This window comes from Trachemys scripta, chromosome 6, assembly GCF_013100865.1.
Source record: "Trachemys scripta elegans isolate TJP31775 chromosome 6, CAS_Tse_1.0, whole genome shotgun sequence".
Lineage (NCBI taxonomy): Eukaryota > Metazoa > Chordata > Testudines > Emydidae > Trachemys > Trachemys scripta.
Window position 1 is genome coordinate 72,942,385 of NC_048303.1, and position 21,369 is coordinate 72,963,753.

The 21,369-nt window shown below is 41.1% G+C and overlaps 1 protein-coding gene across 1 annotated transcript; it reads left to right on the forward strand.

The window, feature by feature from the left end:
* The first annotated feature begins 394 nt into the window (after positions 1-394).
* LOC117879465 (zinc finger protein 474) lies at positions 395-11,669 on the forward strand. Its single transcript, XM_034774665.1, has 2 exons — positions 395-618; positions 6,833-11,669. The coding sequence occupies exons 1-2, from the start codon at positions 408-410 to the stop codon at positions 6,982-6,984; spliced, it is 363 nt and encodes a 120-aa protein (XP_034630556.1). The 5' UTR covers positions 395-407; the 3' UTR covers positions 6,985-11,669.
* Positions 11,670-21,369: the final 9,700 nt, after the last annotated feature.

Sequence of the window (21,369 nt, forward strand, 5' to 3'; positions counted from 1 at the left end):
GTGTTCTCCCCCAATATCATTGGAGGTATCTTATTTTAAATAATTATTTTCTCCTGAATCAAACTACTCTTTTTCTGCTTGATCACATACTTAAACTATAATTTTTTATTTAGTATGCTGATCCACTGCCATGGACATGACTGTGACAGTAGGAGTAGAAGGCTTTAAATCTAACTAGTTGAAGAGTAATGAAATGACCTCCATGAATTTTCAGCCCAGAGTCTGGAGCACCGGTTCAAATGGCCATTTAATAAAGGAGGGACCTTTATGGGTTTAGGGCCTGAACCAAAGCCCACTGAAGTCAAGAAAAAGACTCCTATTGATTTTCGTGAGCTTTGGATCAGTTCCTTAAAATGATCATTTTCCATTAACATCACTACTGTCTAAAATGAATTCTGAAAACAATAATGTTTCTTTACTGCAATTGTTGTTTGCAGCCACCAGTGATCAGGCGGCCACCCACTGTTGTTTGTTACATATGTGGCCGTGAGTTTGGAACTAAATCTATTGGCATCCATGAACCACAATGTCTGAAAAAATGGCATAATGAGAATGACATGCTACCCAAACATTTACGAAGACCTGAACCTAAAAAGCCAGAAGTCAGATCCTTAGGAGGTAAGCTACCGACCAAACAAGAGGAACTGGGAGGTTGTAAGTTGGGAAAAAAAATAGGTTTAAAGAGAGCTAAATGTTTTACATGTAATTTTGTCTTCATTCATATGAAACTATCTACTCATGATAGAGTTTAGCTTGTTTAAAGCATCCTATTTTTTCTTTTGCCAAATCAGTGTCAGTTAAAGGTGCTCTGTGCCTCTCAAGAAATGACCCTTTATATGTCAATCACTTTTGAGTCTAAAACCAGTCATTTGCAATCTTCATAACTAAGCCCTTCACTGGGATTACTTTTGGCTACTTTCTGCACCATAGGAAGGCACATTTTCAAGCAGGACAGCTCATCCAAGAACAATATGCAAGTACGACTATTACAGGGTTCAGAGTGCAATCCAGACCAGTCAGGGTGTGACTGTGGTCGCTGGAGAGGCCACACTGAGAATGCTCAATCCGAGTGAACTGCAAAGAATGGGGCAAATCCCCCAAACTGGTGGTTTAATCTTATAATTAGATTCACCAAGCCAGTCACAAAACAGTTTCTGTAATACCTTACTGGTTACCAAGAAACTAAAATCCAGTTCCCAATAAGCAATCCAGCCTTTGGCTCCCACCCAGACAGCCAGGTCAAGTATGGTGTGGATTACTTAAAATCTTATTAACCATATATAAAGTTCTACCAATCCTAAGGGATCAGACACATTACCCACCAGTTCAATGAATATTTCAGATTTTACCCAAATACACTCTTACGGCCAATTTTTATTAACTAATCTAAGATTTATTTAAAAAGAAAAGAAAGCATTACTGTGGTTAAAAGATCATTATACATACAGATATCAATAAAGTTCTTAGGTCATAGCAAAAGTGGTGAGCTGCTGATTTGCAAAAACTTCTTCCAGAATCAGTTTAATAATAGGCAGTCCATGTATAGATGTTCAAATTCTTCCATAAGAATTTGCAGGGACAGTTCAGAGTACCAGGAGACCTCAGTCTTGTGGCTTGAACTTCCCCTGCCAAAGTTTAAGCAGATCTAAGATGGGAAGGATCAGCCCCTAGAGTTCTTTTATAGTCCTCTAGCAGGCTATGATAGCCTTTTGACAGCAGATAACACAGTGGGCATTCCTTGAATGAAGAATAGGTAATGCACATCATTGCTTTGAAGTAAATCTCTATTTACTATACACAGACCAGTAAATAGATGCATTTATTAGCATAAGGTTATTAACCATTTAAGCAGTTCATAGGTAGTTTTACTACAAATTTGAAGAGACATAAAGACAATGATATTATTACACCACAATTTTCATCTAAATATTAATATTCCCATTTGATCTCTGAATCCATAGAATATAGTAACAGGAACAGACGTTTATCATCCACAAGCTAATATGGTTACATTGTTAACATCTAACAAGATAAAAGTAAACACAGACAAATACAATTAGCATCTTCTTCTAATTCTCTAACAATACGGGTTTACATTTCAAATAATTTAGTCTACTTTAACATGGCTTTGATAACTGCCTACAAGAATGGCTCTGTTTATCATTTCAATACTTCTCTAATATGTCCTTAAGGTTGATTTTGGGTCTCTACAGCCCTCCTCCCTGCAGCCTCCTTTCTGCTACCAGCTCCCTGATCTTTATAGAAGCCCCACCTGTCCTGAACAGATGAATTTCCCTTGATTAGGGCTTTCCTCTCAGCCTAAAAGTCCCCCAGTTTGCAGCTGAATTGGCCCATCTGACCTATGTTACTCCCTTGAGTTACATGAGGAGCACACTGCATCACAGTCTTCTGTTGTTTTGATTCCAACATGCTTAATTTACACAGAAGACAGGTAAATAGCTGCCTTCTCTCCTGTCTGGGAGGGAATCTGTTTCTCCCTGTTTGGCCACAGACTTTAAAACATAGTATCAATGAATCTTAATAATTCCTTATATAGTGTTAATACAGGCATTTCACAATGATATTAATCACCAGGGTGTCATTAGCTTTGAGAAAAGACCTCGCTCTATACACTTTTTTAATACAATAATATTGTATAAAATCAGTTGATGCAATTGCTTATCACTTGAGGTTCAGACCCTGTCTTTATAGACACGTAAACCTTTTAAATGAATTCTTCTGAGGGTTACCCCTCAAAGTAAAATTTATTCAAGCTTGTAAGGAAGGCAGCAAATAGTCTGGGGGTGAAGGAGCTTCGTGCTCTTTCTTCCCTGGCTTGTGTTTGCTGAAATGCAAATTGTTCTGTTTCCTGACATTTTTTCCCCCTGCTGTCTTGACATTTACTGCTTGTATGTAAATTGGGGTAAACACACCTTCCTTTGTTTAAGTTAGACCTATTTAACAACTCTTCCTGACAGACCTGGTTTAAACACTCTTTGGTCATAATTCTAGCATATATCCATATCTTTTAATACCCACTGGGTACATACATCACACAGGAATATTAAAGATCAGTCAGATATAAGTTTTCAAATGATACCTCACAAGGCATATTTTGTACAAAGAATATTACAACAGTATGTAGGGTGTGAATACATGAGGTGCTTAGTGTCACACTGACATATGCATTCATTAGAACAAAATATCTTCAGGCAAGAATAACTTGGGGACTGATACCTCAGCCAGCTTTTACACCTATAATGTTGGCCATTTAAAAAGAAACTAACTAACATTTGCCAATGGTAACCACACAATGGCATCTGAGATACCAGAGTTTTAACCCTACCCTAGTAGAAATACCAATGCTAACTATGTAGTAACTACTAGCACATGTTGACATTTTAAAAGCAGCTACTGTATACACTACACTACAGTACAGCAAATTGCTCTTCATTAAATATATATATTATATTACGTTATGCAACGAGACACTTGCTATGGTCTTTCTACTGTCTCTAAACCCTAATAGCTTATGTGACAGACCCAGACCAGTGGAGTACAGGAGTCTGGTAGAGGGCAAATATACTGGTCACTGGATGAGTAGTTTTCTGTTCCCAGAGTGACCAGAGCAGGGGCTGAACTAGAGTAATCAGGAACCTGCTAGAACCAGTTAAGACAGGCAGGCTAATTAGGACACCTGGAGCCAATTAAGAAGAAGCTGCTAGAATCAATTAAGGCAGGCTAATCAGGGCACCTGGGTTTTAAAAAGGAGCTCACCCCAGTTTGTGGTGGGAGTATGAGGTGCTGGGAGCAAGAGGGTGTGGGTGTGCTGCTGGAGGACTGTGGAGCACAAGCATTATCAGTCACCAGGAGGAAGGTCCTGTGGTGAGAATAAGGAAGGTGTTTGGAGGAGGCCGTGGGGAAGTAGCCCAGGGAGTTGTAGCTGTCATGCAGCTGTTACAGGAGGTACTATAGACAGCTGCAGTCCATGGGGCCCTGGGCTGGACCCTGGAGTAGAGGACAGGCATGGGTTTCCCCCCAAACCTCCCAATTGACCTAGACTGTGGGTTCTCCCAGAGGGGAAGGTCTCTGGGTCAACCCACATCGTGAATCTCTGAGGCAAGAAAATTGGCCAATAAGCACAGGACCCACCAAGATAGAGGAGGAACTTTGTCACACTTAATACAAATACATTTCCCACTGTGACATATGGAAGCCTAACTACAGTGGAAAATACTGTATGTGATATAAAATAAACATTCATTTCCTCTCACTTATTCAATGATTGTAATTTTGAGCCTGATTCTGCAAGGTGCTGAGTTTCCTCACTTCCCCTCCTCAGATCAATGAGAATTGGCAGCTCCCAGTACCTTGCAGGTTTGGACCCTTACATTTACTCGGTGCATATGTCTTCACAGCAGGGTTAGCTCCAGCTGTTATGAGTGTTGCCTGTAAGCCTCCCTCCTGTCCACACATTAAAACCCTCTTTCCCATGTTTAGTGATGCTTTCAGTCTGGGTTTGCTGGCAAGTTTGGGGTGTGGGTTACAGCCAGGGTTCTGTTTTCACTCAGGCTGGTGACCCACCCAGTTTGCAGTGAGGGTGTAGGCTAACTCATTCAAGTGCTGATAGCCCTCCAGTGTCTTCCCACATTTTCCCCTGTAGAGTGGCTCTGCACAAAGAACCATGGGATATGCTCCTAGGAGTCTCAGCAATGGGTACAGGTGAGTGAAGCAACAGTGAGGACACAGTAATTTGAGTATTGTTTTGCAGTATGGCTGCTCTCAGCCAGGTTAGGCTAACCTGAGTGCTGATTACCCAAGATAATCCTGCAGTGAAGACATACTCCGAGAAGGCATTTTCATTTCATTAGCTCTTTTATGATCATCACTTTTATTACTACATACTGAGAGTAAAAATGAGAGGAAAAAGATAGAGGACTAGATCTGACAGAGGAGGGCATGGCTGGGTAAAAAAGGGCTACTTCAAGGTTTTGTGGAACAGCAGCGTTCTGAGCCACTAGTTTTCTTGGGGAAGTGGGAGGAAAAGAAGGTATCTACTCTTAAAGAAATAGGCACATCCTGCTGTGCTGATCTATGAATCTACACATTGCCTCACTCCTACAGGGTGTTGAGTGCCTACTGTGAGGTGCTGTGTACCCACAGTTCCCAAGGAGGTACTTGATAGTTTCCACAATATGGTCCTAAGTGTCTGATAGGTTGAATAACACTGAGCAAAAACTATGTGCTTCCCACTCTCCTGTCCCCAAGAAAATAATCTTTCTTTTGTTCTTTTTTTGCTAAGATGATTCGAATCATCCAGGAAATGCTAACTACCCCCAAACTACACACACACACACACCACATGTCTCACAGTTTTATAAATGGAGGAGGGGTGTAGCCTTTTGGAGGAATGGAACAAGCAGTGCTCTAAACCAAGAGAGGTACAGAAATGAGATCTGTTTACATAAAGCTTTTTATGTTTACATTATTTTTTTTTAAATAAGTGTGACTGGAGAGAACCACTGGACTGATTGCAGTTTTTTTGTTTTCTGAATGCAACAAATGCCTGTAGGGAGAAAGTCACCTCCTTTCCTTCTCTCTCTCTCTCTCTCTCTCTTTATTCAATAAACTTTCCAAAGTACAGAAAATACACATTCATTTCCTGCAAATGAAAGGGGTATTTGCCTCAGCCAAAGAAAGAAACATCAGTCGGTTGCTCATCTAACGAAAAGAACATTAGGAACAGGCATATTAAGAGATCTAAGGCTTATTGTGGTTATGTGAACTGTTGGATATGAATCATATTAAAACTGCCTGGGCCCTAAGAAGAGATCCATATCGTGCCAGTGACAGAAACCATGGAATATTTTAAAAATGCATGGGACCTTTTTTAAATAGACTTGTGCTCGCAGTTTGAAGACAAAATTTATTTAATTCCTTATAGCCACCATCTGTAGTATTGTATACCTTCTGGTCAGGTTAAAACTCATACATTTCAAATCTAGCCAGATTATTTTTTTCCTCATGCCCTTCAAATGGGATCTAGATGCAGTTGCTGAGACTAAAGCATTGGTTAAACAACCTAGCTGTTCTGCTTGGAAATGTGTTTAAAACAATCATTTATTGTAAGAAAACAAGGTTTTATGATATAAATTATGTAGCTGAAATACACTCCAGCTAGCTCTTTAGAGCCTGATCCTATAGTCTTAATGCAGGTAAACTCCCACTGAAATAATTGTGAGTAAAAGTTGAACAAAATATGACGTGTTTAGGAAAGGACTGCAGAACCAGTCTCAATGACCTCAGTGGGTGTTTTGCCTGAGTAAAAACTGCAGGATTTGTCCATAAGAGGTTTAGGGCTAATCTCACTCCTATTCAAGTCAATGGCAGTACTCTTATTGACTTAAATTGGAGAAGAATTGGACCCTTTGCTCAGACTAGCACAGATGGGACATACCCAACATAAATTTCCTCCCATCCCCTTGGTCAGATAATACAGACTCATTAAGCAGAACTTGAAATAAGGCCAAGAAAGCGAAACTTGCTGATAATAACATGCATGCAAAGATGTTAATAATTAGTTAAGAATTCATACCATCACACATAGGGCAATGTTTTCTCCTTGCTTTAATACAATACGGAATGATTGAGTTTGTAGTTAACTTTATTCAACCCCTGGGACTATAAGCAGGACATTTTTTTTGCAAAAGCAATACGATTTGGTTAAAACTAAACGGCTCAGTCAACAGGTATTTCCTGAAAATATTTTCCATAAAGAGTTGAATACGGTTCTCCAGAATGAAAACTAATACTTTCTTTTTTAATTTTCCAGCCAAAGGTTTCTATGATCTCGATGCTCTAAATGAGGCTGCCTGGAACAGTGCCCAGAGCCAGTTAGTTCCATGTGATATTTGTGGGCGTACTTTCCTGCCAGACAGACTGATTGTCCACCAGCGGTCCTGTAAACCGAAACCAGCAAAGTAAAGCACACCCCCCCCAACACACACCTTCCAGCCAAAGCATTAAAGGAATAAAATCCTGCTTGGAAATAAAAGGCATAGCTCAGGGGCTCTGTAAAATCACAGTGATGTGGAAACATGTTCAGATCATCTCCTAGGTAAAAACAACAGTAGCCACTATAATGTAGGCCAAATACAGTGATTTTTTTTTTAGCACATCATTATAGAAATGGAAGACATCTCTCATCATTTCTGTGCTCTGAGAGATGCAGCACAGAGCTCACAGTTCAGGGGTGCCAGTAAGGTGCCTTTAAGCCACCTTTGTGCCCTCCTGAGCCTGTGCTATTCTGGGGGATTACCGTTCACTCCAGAGCAAAATACCCCAGCAATCAGAAGAGAAGCACCCAAATACATCATCTATAAATAGCAGAGAACTCCCTGTCTCAAATAATGACGAGGGGAGAATATCCTGCAGTACTCAATGATGGTAGCTGGGGTGTGGCTCCCTGCCCCACTCCCATGTAATTTACTTCTTGGGTTTAATATCCTCAATTTTTAAGCTCTGACTGGAACTATCAAGCTTCCTACCTGTATCTTGTGGAGGGGAGTCAGATGTAGGGTGAGTCACATGGTTTAATAGTCCTAGTGGGTGTGTGTGGGGGAGCAGCTAGAGGAGCCAAGTGTAGGCTGAGCATAAAGCTTAGCAGAGCACAATAGTCTCCCTTCATGCCAGCACTTCCGTCACTCCCTCTTCCTGAGTTTTCCTGTTTCCTTGGTAGCAGATTGCTCTTTCCCCAGGAATAATCAATAAATCAGCCTGCAGCAGTTCCGGCACCTTGGAGTTGTACAGTTTGCATGGCTCCTAAGGACACGGGTATACTGTGCTGACTTAAGCCATCTCTCCATTAAAACATAAAAAACACAGAACTTTTTTGTTACCTACCATAGAACCATAATTTTAAATCACACTGTAAGACTAAGCTATTTAGCCTGCTTAAGCTGGCCTAAGTTTAAGCACCTGGCCCAAAGTACACTTCCCTGTCAATGAGAGAGACATCCATTGACTTCAATGGAATTTGGATCAGACCCTAAAACCACAGGCACCTACTTTCCCCATCCATTGCAACGATGGAGGAGGCATCCATAATCAGGTGACAAAGTGCTGGTAGGTGCAAAGGGGGAGGCTGGTCAGCACAAGTGGGTATGTGGGTGTGGGTGTGTTTGGCCCCATCCTAAACCATACTGGTAAGCACTAGGAGGTCTGTACTAGGGGCTTTATCCTGCTCATTGCAATCAAAGGTAAAACTCCCATTGACTTCAATGGTTCAGGATCAAAGTGCTAGCACAAGACATGGGGATGTGTGTTGTATGGGGCAGCACTAGAGATGGTTTTTTATTCCAACATTTCAAAGAACGCTATTGTGTCCCAGAGCAGAGTCAGAGTCAAAGAGCACCAGTGAAAGGGTTAAACATGTGAAGGAAGTAATATATACTCTAATAGAATTGCAGCAGAGAGCACTTTTTTGTACCTTACTCTAAAGTGTTTTATTAAGTGGCCAGGGAGGTTACTGTGAAATGTATGACAAAATCCAATACATGTTGTTAAGCAATCATAAGAACTTCCTGAACTGCTGAAAGAAATTGGATCACCTATAAGTTTTCACCTTCAATTTTAATGCCATTAAGCTGGTTGTATGCATCCTGTGACAAATGTGACTAGTCCTAAAGTATTTGCACTTATTGTTGCATTTATAAAAATCAGATATAAGGAACTGGATATCTTTATGTACTCTGGAATGACAGATGGGCTTCAACTACTCTTCCCCCGCCCCCCCAAGCTATCAGTCTGCACAATTTGCCATGTAAGCAAAACAAGAAATAGCATCATTGTTCAGCTGTTAAGGGAATGCCCCTGCCCGAGCCCCAACACAAAGTTAATCACATTGGGACAGATATCGGCATTCTTTGCTGAAAATAATTTCCCAAACAGTCAAGCACCTCAGCAGCCCTTTCATCTCCAGGAGGGGAATTTTATTTTCTCTTGTTACGTATTTCCTGAAATCAATGGACCAGTTCCTGCTCTGCAATGCAAAGCTCCATAAACCCAACAGATCCAGCCCCTTCAATATCTTCATTGCATTGTACAGAATTCTTGGGTGGCATTAGAGCTACTTCACCTCTTTTCCCTGGGACTGGTGGAGGGGGTGTAGCAAGGGGAAAGAGGGCTTGGCCAGGTTGTTCCCATGCACCAGCCATTTGTTGCTGCTAGATCCACCCCCAGAGGCTGTTGGCAGCCTGAAAGCTACTCTCTTTTATTCTGGGGACTGGCCCAGTGCAAAATGGCATCAGGATTGGAGGAATTGGCAACAGTGGCTTAAAACGACCTTTGTGGCCCTCCTCCTCAGATATGGTAGGCAATGCTTTACTGCAGCTGAGGAACTGGGCCATCAAGCTTCATTCCAGCTCAATTTCAAGAGCAGAAATGGTTTTTAAAGGGACCAAGGACCCTTAAGGTAATCAATTCATTTGCTGACATTGAAAACTAAATATGAGGTAGAATCTAAGATCAACTATCAATGGGATTTAGGCTCCTTATTGCCTAATTTACTTTTGCAAATGGGACTCCTGAGCCTAAGTAATGTGCTATTTTGCAAATGTTACCCATAATGACTGACACCAGCTTCATGTAAAGCTCTCCCTACATTCACCTACTCATCTCCCCAAACTGTGTATCCCAAGAGTAGAGCTGAGCTGTTTGAAGGGCTGTGCACATGGGGTGTTCACACATACTTGTGTGGATCATGTCTTTGGACTCCTGAGCTTTACCACAAAATTCCCCTCTACAAGGTTCCTGTCACAGCGACCTGAAGAGTGACTGCTATGCAGGCTTTTGGGGGAGTCAGATTAGGGCTGGCAAACTTCTGCTTTATGCCACTGCAGGTGTGTGTGGGCTTTCTGGCAAGTCTGCCAGGCCTGCCAAACTTTGGGGCCATGAGTTTGAAAGCTGTTGTGATATTGAAATGGAAAGTTAGAGTTTAATTAGAGCTTCACAGTACAAAGTGAAGTAACTTCTGTTAATATAGCAGCGCTTGCTTTATATATTTATGTTTGTGAGATTGAAAATGTAAAGGGAGCTGGTAGCCTGATAGTGCAGTGGCAGCACAATGGTTCTCACACCTAAGGGACCCGAGATCAAAGTCTAAGCTTTTGTACCAACAGGATGGGAGCACTATGGAGGTATCACACACCTGGGCTCTGGGTGGAGAGCAGACACTCCATATCACATCACACTCTAACACCATCCCTGAGGTAGATGGAAAAAGGAGTACCACCAGCTAGTTCTAGGACTAGTCCTCTTCAACCAGCACAAGGATATGGGCCCCTTGGGGGAAAGTAGATAAAAAGGCCTGGATGGGGAAGGAACCATTCCCCAGAAATTGGGAGCATCTGATAGGATCATGGGTGAGGAATGCAATGGATCTTTTGATCATTTTTGGTGATGGTTTTGTGAGTGTGTCTGTATGTGTGTGTTTGTGCCATGCTGGAGACTACAGCCCTCTGTTTATCCATATATGAGGTACAGCAGAGGCACTAGCATGGCAGGTTCTTCACACAATCAATCCCAGCAATCTGCCTCAAAACTGATGCTGAAGAGGATAGCTTGATCTCCAGCCTTTGTCACTGGCCTCTCTGCCAGCCAGAATACTAGACTTGTGCCAAGTGCAGTGGCGACTTTTATGTCAACATTTGCCCAGTGAGTTCTGCATTGATACCATCAATTCATTTCACAATTTAATTCATTTTCAGCAGAACTAAGCTGTGATCTGTCCAGCATTTTCCATATTTATTTGGCATTCCTCCTTTAACCTTCTTTCAGAAGGGGAAACAGGAAACAAAAAAGCAAAGCAGTTAACTTTCTTTGCTTTTTAGCATTGTTTACTGTTCTTTGGCTACTTATCACTTTTTCTTATCACACATTCAGTTGTCTTATAGTGGGTCCCACTTCAATCCTATGTTTCTGCTGACCCAACACATAATTGTTCTAAAGATCTGAAAAATGTTTTCCTGCACTTAAAAGAAACAAAGAAAGTCCATTTAGTTTGCAATGACTGTGCTGATAGCAACTAAAAACATACCTAGGCAAGGGTTATAAAAAGTCAGAACACAAGCTAAAATATTACTGATCCTCATGCAAGGTTCAGAACATGCTAAGAGAATGAATGTCCTCCTTTAAACAAAGTCATTGTTATAAAAGATATAGATCCAGAGTTGGAGCCTAATGGTCATTGAAGGCAATGAAATTCTTGACTCCAGGAAGGGACTTCCAAAGTCCTTACTCAGGCAAAACCTCCATTTCCTGTGGAATTACTAAAAACTGGGTAAGGACTTCAAGATTTGGCCTAACAGGGGAAAAAATCAATTGCACATGAATAATATGTGTAAAATGTTTGTGTCTAGCTTCAGAGTGACACATTATATTAATATATTAATAGCCATGAGAATTTTATCTGCGAAAGATCTCCAGCTTTCTCAAATGTTAGTGGCAAAGCACATTGGAAGTGATCAAAACAATCCAAGGTGTGACTCCTTCACTACCTACTCAACTTTATTAATGAATGAATGTTTATGACAAATGCCTACGAAGGAGAAAATGTGGCAGTGCAATAATTGATTTTGTTCATGTAAGCGGAAAAAACACACACACACACACACACATATATATATATATATATACATAAACGTTTTGCAAAATTATTTCATTTTAAACCTTTTTGCTAGTAAACATTTTAGCTTCAAAAATTGTTTATTTTTATATATAAAAAGTTGCTAAATCATGTATTTGTTAATAAATTTTATAGACATGTTTGTAGCTTTCTTTTGTCTTTTTATTTTATACACAAACTATTCCCTCTGATAATCCTTGTGTAAGTGATGGAAAGAGTCCAAATGTTTATTATACAATGTTAGATAATTTCATTGTAAGCTTGATTTAAACCTCATAGCCCAGAAATAAACTGGGCACAATGTAGAAATTACACTTCCTATAGCCTTTGGCTTAATCCTGAACCCTTACAGTACACATACTTAAGACGCACTGAAGCAGAAGCAGACTATAGAGTCCATTAAACAAAGGTATGTTTCACACTTTTTATATTTTTTACATTTTTTCAAAGTTTTTCATAAAAGTTTTTGAATTTTTCTGTTTTTTTTTTTAAAAAAAAAAACAAAGCCAAACACACACACACCAGATCCAAACACCACAAGAAAGTGAACATTTTAGCTTGGGGGAGGTTGTTTTAGGGTTTTCTCTTTTTTTCTTCATTTTTTTTTTTCTTTTTTTTTTTTTTTTTTTTTTATCTCTTTTTTATTTGTGAAATGATAAAAAGAAAAAGAGGATGAGGGGAGACTAAATGGGAAAAAAACCAATCTCCCCCCCCCCAAAAAAAAATTGTTGGTAGTAAGTTTCAGAAATCCCAAAAATTTCTCTCCTCTTTTCATTTTCTCTAAAATTTGGAAATTTGTGAAAAAAAGAAAAATTTTCCCTTCAAATTTTCATTTTTGAAAAAATGCCATTTCTTGTCAAAAGGCACAGTAAATGAAAAATCTCCCCACCCTTACTAAATCTAGTTTAAATTTAATTTCACCTGTTTCCTGTTTCCACAAAATATTTCCTTAGAAGAGTTAATTCACCATTATTACAACACCTTTGACATTTGAAGGTCAAAATCATGTAAATATTCAGCCATTTCTTACTAATCCCCAAACCTTCTAAATGTTGAAATCTAAAGCATTGTCAAGTGTAACACGCACGACATAACAGAGACTTTGAAATGCACTGTCTTTCAACAGGTCTTGTCAGTTCGTGGATGTTTGCCCCAGGTGAATCCACACCAATGTAGCTGCGTTTTGTGCAAACACCTAGTATGGATGTACTGCACTGGTGTCAACTGAGATTTGCATTAGTGCAGATTACTCCAGTTGGAAACAGGATGAGCTTCATTGGAACAAATCATGGTTTACACCAGTGCAGCACATGATCTGTTCTAGGACTTTGCACTGGTGTAGCCAGGGCCGGCTTTAAGCCAATTCCACCAATTCCCCCGAATCGGGCCCCGCGCCTAAGAGGGCCCCCACGCCCAGTGGCAGGGACGCCCAGAGTAGAGGGCAAGTGGCAGAGGATCCTTTCCCTGGCTAGAGGCGCCTTTTTAATTTTTACTCACCCGACAGCGCTCCGGGTCTTTGGTGGCACTTTGGTGGCGGGTCCTTCACCCGCTCCAGGTCTTTGGCGGCACTTTGGTGGCGGGTCCTTCAGTGCCGCCGAAGACCCGGAGCGAGTGAAGGACCCGCCGCCAAAGACTAGGAGCGCGGCCCGGTGAGTACAAGCTCCGCATGTTTTTTTTAACATGTTTTTTTTAGTCATTCCTGCTGGGGCCCCGTCGAAACTGTTCGAATCGGGCCCCGCACTTCCTAAAGCCGGCCCTGGGTGTAGCTATACCAGTGGCTAGAAATCCCAATGTAGACAAGGCCTGAGTTACTTCAGAGGAAATCAAAATATTCAACATTATGTGATCTCTTACAGTAATGAATATTGCAAGGGAGTAGGAAAACAGCATTTTTCAGTGAACTCTCTGCTGTATCATGTCCCATCTTCAGCTTTTAGCAACGTATGCTGCTAATAATACTCCTCAGAAGTGAGTCTAAAAATGATTTCACTTAAATCTTAATGAAAAGCACATTTTAAGGTAAATGAGTTTAATGATATTTGAGGTTTAAGTTTAAAATACTGCAAGCAATCTACTGGGTAAATTAACAGTGAGGTAGATCTAGCCAACCTGAAACCAAATGCTGACAAGTGCAAGTGATATTTTAAAAAAAAAACAGCATGGTTTGAAAAAGCAGCAGCAGTTGGTTTTGATTGTTGATGAATCAACAAAGCCCAGCAGGTGGCAATATAGGCACTTGTCGTAATTTGAAATCATTGAACTCATGTCACCCAACTATATTAAGAAGATTAAAGAAAAATGTAATTCTAGTCATGTGTGGCTGTGCCTCTCACATGGAAAATAAAAGTCTGAACATTGAAGGTGATTTTATTCACTAAAATAATGCGAATTCCATGTGTTAGGGCGTGGGATTATTTCCATCACTGGATCCTTCTTGCTGTATGGTTTCAGAGTAGTAGCCGTGTTAGTCTGTATCCCAAAAAAGAACAGGAGTACTTGTGGCACCTTAGAGACTAACAAATTTATTAGAGCATAAGCTTTCGTGGACTACAGCCCACTTCTTCGGATGCATAGTGAAGAAGTGGGCTGTAGTCCACAAAAGCTTATGCTCTAATAAATTTATTAGTCTCTAAGGTGCCACAAGTACTCCTGTTCTTCTTGCTGTATGCATATTTTGGGGGATTTACCTGGATTGGAACAAAGTTTCTTTCAATTGCAGAGTGCACAATGTGTCTGGAAACCAGACATGCCAAACCCACGAAAACAATGCCAAAAGTGGGCTTGTTTTTGGTTTAATTGGCTTGTGAGTTGCTTGTTGGCTAGTTTTTGGCTTGTAGTTTGTTGTGGCTTGTTGCTTCTTTTTTTTGACTAGCTCCCAGCAAGCAGGGGCAATGAGCAAGCATGGGCACAATGAGCAAGCGGGGCAAGTGGGGAGAGAGTCAGGGGCGCACAGCGGGCCCACCACAGTCCCAGACTGCACCCTGGGGGGATCTCGTCACAGAGTGTTACAGTTCTTAGGGATTGGCTTGTTTTGACCTTGTTTTGAAATGGGATTAGCTTGATTTGTGGCTTATTGTGAAATTCGGGGTGCTTATTTACCGTGTGAAAGTTGGCAACTGTGCTGGAAACACATCCCACAGTTTTTCCTTATGAAATGGCCTTTTGAAGGCTAACAGAGTTAGCTCTGATCAGAGCTTTGTCTTGAAGTACTGCTGTTAATGGGTTTTACATTTGACCTGCCTAAAGTAAATATTCTCATCCAGATAAGATTTCAAACGGTTTGTTCTGTTCTTAATTAATCAACCATTCTTGAAAAGCTAAGTTTGATTCTGGGGTTAGGTCTCATGATTAGTCTACTGATCAGTAATTATTTTTAGTATTATCATTTGTTAAAATATGGGTGGAAATATTAGAGGTGGGGGCTAGATTTTTTTTTAACCACTCATCTGGAGAGTCCAAAGGGAAAGGAGTAAATATGTAACACAGGATATATTTAGGGAAGGCAATTTTAGCAGTGAGTTGAAGTTCTGTATATTTTTGTGCTCAGGGAAATACAGAGAGAAAGTGAGCCTAGTGAACATGAAGGTTTCTTCCGGGCTTCTGGGTACTGAAGTAACTGGAGAGTCCCCCAGGGTGAAATTAAGAATCAAGAGTGCTGGGGAGCCTCTGGAATCTTAAAAGTACTGTTAAGAGAACTGAAAATCTGTAATAACAATACTTCTACAGTACCTTCTAGTCAAGGCTCTGAAAGTGCTTTACGACCATCTGCTAGGCTTATAGTCCCTGCCAGGCAAGTCTTATTCACACTATGTTAAAGTTAGGGAAACTGAGGCCCGGAAAAGTTACTTGACTTGCTTGAACAGAGCCAGCAATACAACCCAATTCACTTAATGCCCAATCCTGTCCTCTCAGCACTGGACCCTGTTCCCTCGCAATACAAAGCTCTATTGCTTGTTTGGATGGGAACCTGCAGGGAGAATCTTAATCTTAATTTTCCAAACTATAGAACCCAAACTGCAAGTTGAAACCCCACATTTTAGCACTTAAAGCACTAATCCTGCAATGAGCTGCATGCAGGTAAACCCCAGTACCGATCAAGTGCCCTGCTAAAACCATTATGGTTCTCTGTGGATGCAGGATCCTACACATGTGCAAAGCATTGCAAGATTGGGACCTAAGTATATACTTTAGCATATAGAATTGGCATTTGTGCTCTTATGTGATCACTTGAACAGGGATTTAGGCTCTCATGGTAAAAAATTGCACCCTTTGATTGATTCTAAGAATGGGAAGCCCTGATTGCACTCATCACAGTAGTATCTAAGGTCCAGATCCACAAAGATGCTTAGGAGCCTAAGTCTTGGTTTAGGCACCTATGTCCCAGTTTTGGCTCCACTGTGATCCACAAAACTCCCGCTGAACCCTGTAGGTGCTAAACTCACTTGGTGCCTAAGTTTTCAGGGTAAAAGTCCACAAGACGTCTATCTTTCTGCCTGTGGGCATGTGCACTGCTGCCTCCCTCTAGGCATCCAGAAGCTTGTCTCCTGCTTCAGCCCAAGATCAATGCACAAACTGAAGGAAGACCAGCGTTCATCTACTTAAATTGCATGCAGGGCTCAATCTGGTAGGTGTGCTCAGAGGCCATCTGTTGGATCAAGTCTCATTCAAAATCCAGCTGGAGGAGGCACTTCTGTTATCAGCCTTGTCGGACAAGTAGTTACAGCACTTGCCTGAGATATGGGAAACTCAGGTTCAATTCCCCCTTCTTTACCAGAGGGGAAGAAAGGATTTGAAGAGAGGGGTCTCACACCTCTAAGGAGAGTGTTGTAACCACTTAGCTGTGGGACAACCTCAGTCTCTCCTGTTGAAGCTGTTTCACTGTGGACAAATAATGAAAGAGTGGATGGAACTGGAGGAGTGGACTATGGGTTTCCCACCTCCAAGGTGGGTGTCCTAACTTCAGAGTTATGCTCTCTTTCTGGCCCAATGACTATTTAAGTATTTATCCACTGTGGAACAGTCCTGAGGGCATCACCCTGGCAGGTGAGAGACCCGGGCTTTTGGCTCCAATCACTCTATTAAGCCACAGTGGAACCGCTTCAACAGGAGAGGCTGAAGGAGCCCCACATCACAACATCCCATAGCTCAGTGGTTAGAAAGTCCCCTGAGAGGGGGAAGACCGCCTGCTTAAATCCTTTCTTCCCCTCTACAGGAGAGAAAAGGGAATTGAACCTGGGTCTCCCACATCCCAGGTGTGTGTGCTAACCACTAGGCTAAAAGTTGTAAAGTGGGCATGTTCTTTTTCAGCCATTTTGTGGCACGAGGCAGGTGTGTAACTCATTCCCCTAAGAACCACCTTAGATGCCTAAGCTCCTTTGCGCTTTGTGGCTCTCTGCAGGCTGGACATAGTCACCCATCTCCTGAGAGGGGCTGGGCTTAGCATACACTCATCTAGTCAGCATACACTCATTGGATAGCTTAGGCAACTCCTGGCTTTCGTTGATCTCATTCTTAAGCACTTCTCTCTCCCCATTTATTGTGTTGGGGATTTTGGCACCTGATTGGGCTTTGTGGATTGCAGTGTCATTCCCGTGATTCTTCTAGTTGCCTAAAAGTTAGGCACCATGACACTCAATGTTGCAATCCCAACGTCCCTTTGTTGATCCCACCCTAAGCACCTAACTGAGATAACTTAGCACCTATCAATGGATGGCTCCTTTCCATACTACTAATGAGGGCAGGCAGGTGAGCATTTTGAGATCCAGTATATATCAATTTGATCTGCTTGTCATTTCACTCTTCCATTTTTTCTTTCTTCTCTATTTTCATTTTCTTCTTCTCTCACTCATCTATCTATCTATCTATCTATCTATCTATCTATCTATCTATCTATCATATGCAAGATTTAGATTGCTACTCTGAAACCTGTCATTGTATTAAATGTTAATCAATTGCCAAGACCTGGGGGGGGGTTAGTTTGGGTCTTCCCCCCCCCTCAAATAATTATTTATATGTGCTATCATAAGTTGGAGATCCTTGTGCATCTGAAACTCAGTAAAAATATATTAGAAAAAAAAAAAGATTAAAGACCAAATTCTGGTCTCATTTACACTAGAAAATTCAGAGAAGTTCTTCTGGATTTAAACCTGTGTAAGTGAAAGCAGAATTTGGCTATAGTATGTGTTCTGTCAATGAAAGAAGACCATAGTCACCTTTGGGACAATGGTCAATTATAAAACCATTAGGCTGCTTTTCCTGTGCAGGTGGTGCAGTGTCATATCAAGTGTTTAGTCTCATCAAACATCTGACTCGCTGGATGTGCAAATTTCCCAGTCTCTCTGTATTATTTTGCAATGAGGGAGGAGAAATTACAAGTTTAAAATTAGAGAATGACCTGAGCCACAAAGTTCAAATCCAGATTGGAATTTTCAGTATTCAGGGGTATTTTGTTCTGGGGTTTTGGTTCAGGCCCATGCATAGCTAAAATGGAACAGAAGTGAATTGGTAGAATTGTGTTTGGTTTCTGCTCGGCACCAGTCAGGATCTGGCATATTAAATATTCACCAGTGTAAAAAGAAGTTGGATGTTTCCCCATAAATGCATGCAATATTCCAAAGAACAGCAGGAATAGCATTTACAGTATCCTCCTGACCTGTAATTCACCTCATCATTTTTCAGTACATAAACTACGGCACATCTTAGATGTGACATACCATAACTTGATGCAAGCCAGTGCAACCACACACCAGGTTCATTTAAACAAATACCTCCTCCTCATTTAACAAATGGGTAGAACTACTTGCCATCAAAGCTGGCTAAATTTCCTGTACTTCCAGTGGGCGCCTGATGCTTGCTGCTACAATGTCTCAGTGACAGTGGCAAAATCTGCAATCTTGTGCAACAATATAAGAAATAATAAAATGTTTAAATTGTACTAAGTGCAATTGTCCTTAAGTGTGGTTATTGTTCATTTTTACCCTGTCAACACTAGTCATAGTTTGATAAAGCCGATACAGTAAAACCCAATCTAGGGATTTTTTTAATATGGCGGGCTATTTTAGATTAAAAGTAGCTTTCTCAAGCTCTGATCCTTGTTGGAGATAGGAGTGTTGCTTTCATGTTGACTGTGGTAGAAGGCACCAGAGATTCCACAGGCAAAGTGACTACAACCCTCTTGGTTGACAAACCAGGGACCTTAGCTTAACTGGCTCTGTGGGTCTGTAACACCTTATACCCTTTGTGGATCATCACAGAGGGAACCTGTAATACACCGTCCCCATTGAGTTATGCTTGTAGAAACACAAATTCTGTCCTTCTCTAAGGAGCCTAGCTTGGAGGAGTAGAGTTTGGTAGCTGATAACAATTATCTTATCGAAGCTTTGCCAAAATACAGACATCAGTTACAGATCCATAACTATTATTATTATTATTATTTATCATTGGAAGAAATTTAGGGAGCCAGAAAATGACACCAGAATAGGAGACAAGAAGGTGTGCTGGTGTGAAGCAATTTTGCTGAGCATGCCTGATTAGAATGTAAATGATTGTCGCAACTCAGCTGTGGAATCTGAGCTGTGTACTGCCGTCCTTACTCAGGCCAACCTTCCACTGGGGTGCCAATGTTCTGCTGGGTCAGACTCACTGTGTTATTCTTTATATAATCTAAAGGACAAAATGCTTTGCATTTATCTTCTGTATCCTTGTCTACTCTGGCAATTTACAGCGCTGCAACTTTCTGGCTCAGGGGTGTGACAAAACACTCCCGTGAGCACAGCAAATTTCAGCGCTGTAAAGCGCCAGTGTAAACAGTGCACCAGCGCTGGGAGCCGCGCTCCCAATGCTGGGAGCTATGCCCCTCCTAGAGGTGGCTTTTTAGAGCACCGTGACCACACAAGACATGTTAAAGCACTGCTGTGGCAGCACTTTAGTATTGCCAGTTAGATCTTGTATTTCTGTGTAGGGTAGGAAGATTAATTTTAACTTAATTTTATATGTTGCAATAATTTAGATAAATTACCTCTATGACATACACAACAGAATATTGTAGGCCAGATTTTTCCCCTGCCTAGCAGCCACTTTGCATCAAACTGCTTGTACAAAATGACCCTAATGCTGTTGTAGACAGTCCCATTGTATCCGGATCCTCTGGTGGTGTAGAGCTGGAGTACAAGTTTTTACAACACCCCCAGCAGCAAGCTTAAGAGGCATGAGCTGCTGTGACCTTGGCATTCCCTGGCTGATACATCTCCAGCTTGGGGATGCTGGCAACTGGTACAAAGGATCAGGCTGCTCTTACTACTAATGATGGAGTGTTGGCCTGGCACCCAGCCAGCCCGGAGATGGGGAGCATAACGGTGGACTGAAGCTCCTTTTACAATCCCCTTCTGAGATGTGGCATGTAATTCTTGACAGCAGCTGAGGATCCAGATTTGTCTGTTTTACCAGTAGATTAGTAAATAAAAATAAAATTACTAAACATTTACATTGTAAGTTCTTTGGACCAGGGGCTATCTTTTCTTGTTCTGTGTTTGTCCACAATGGAGTCAGTCCATGACGGGGGCTCATAGGCATTACCACAATACAAATAAATAAATACATACATAAATATTGTTAGTGATAATCATTAATAACAAGGAAGTAAGACTTAAGTCTCCTTTAATTCACCCTATTGTGCCTATGCGTTGTAGGAATTCCATGTCCGGATACTACAGTGCTTGGCATTAAAGGCATCTCAGTCAAGTGTGTGTTTTTATATAGTACATGTGCTGAAATATCTAAGTATAGCAGGGTTAATTAAGGTCAAAGTTTGTACTTCTAGGTTTAGCCCAGAGTCTTACTGTTATTTTAATGTTTTTTTTCTTTCTTTTTGAACATTATATCCAAAATAAAACAAAAACAACTCCTATTGACATTGAACCACTTCCAAAATCCAGGATTATGAGACATAGCCATTAAAAACAAAACCCTGCTATTGACACAGTATCTTGCCTGAAGCTTCTTTGGATCTGGTATGTTGGTGGAGCCATTACAACTCATATATTTTACAAGAAAGTTCCTCTGACTTTATCATCAGGTCCTCCAGATGTGATACCATGTCAGTAGAGAGTTGCGATATTGCATTAATGTAACACATCACTGAATTTTTTCACAATGTAGCTGAAAATATCACAAGAAATGGCTTAGGATGATGGTATGTGAGTGCATACAGATTGTGGTCAACAGATTGTGGGCCATAGTCAACCTGTGAACTCTTTGCCAGAGGATGTTGAAGGCCAAGACTATAACAGGCTTCAAAAAAGAACTAGATAAATTCATGGAGGATAGGTACATCAATGGCTATTAGCCAGGATGGGCAGGGATGGTGTCACTAGCTTCTGTTTGCCAGAAGCTGGGAATGGGTGACAGGGGATGGATCACTTGATGATTACCTGTTCTGTTCATTCTCTCTGGGGCACCTGGCATTGGCCACTGTCGGAAGACAGGATACTGGGCTAGATGGACCTTTAGTCTGACCTAGTATGGCCATTCTGATGTTTGTATGGTTTTTATTTAAAAGTAGTGAAAGGCTGCAGTCAACGCTAAGAACTAAGGGACATAGTCTGCATTTCTTTTGTTGTTGCCACTGGTTGTTCCTTTTATTCACTGAGAGTAAAATATGCCTTTAAGTGCTTAAAATATGTCTTTAA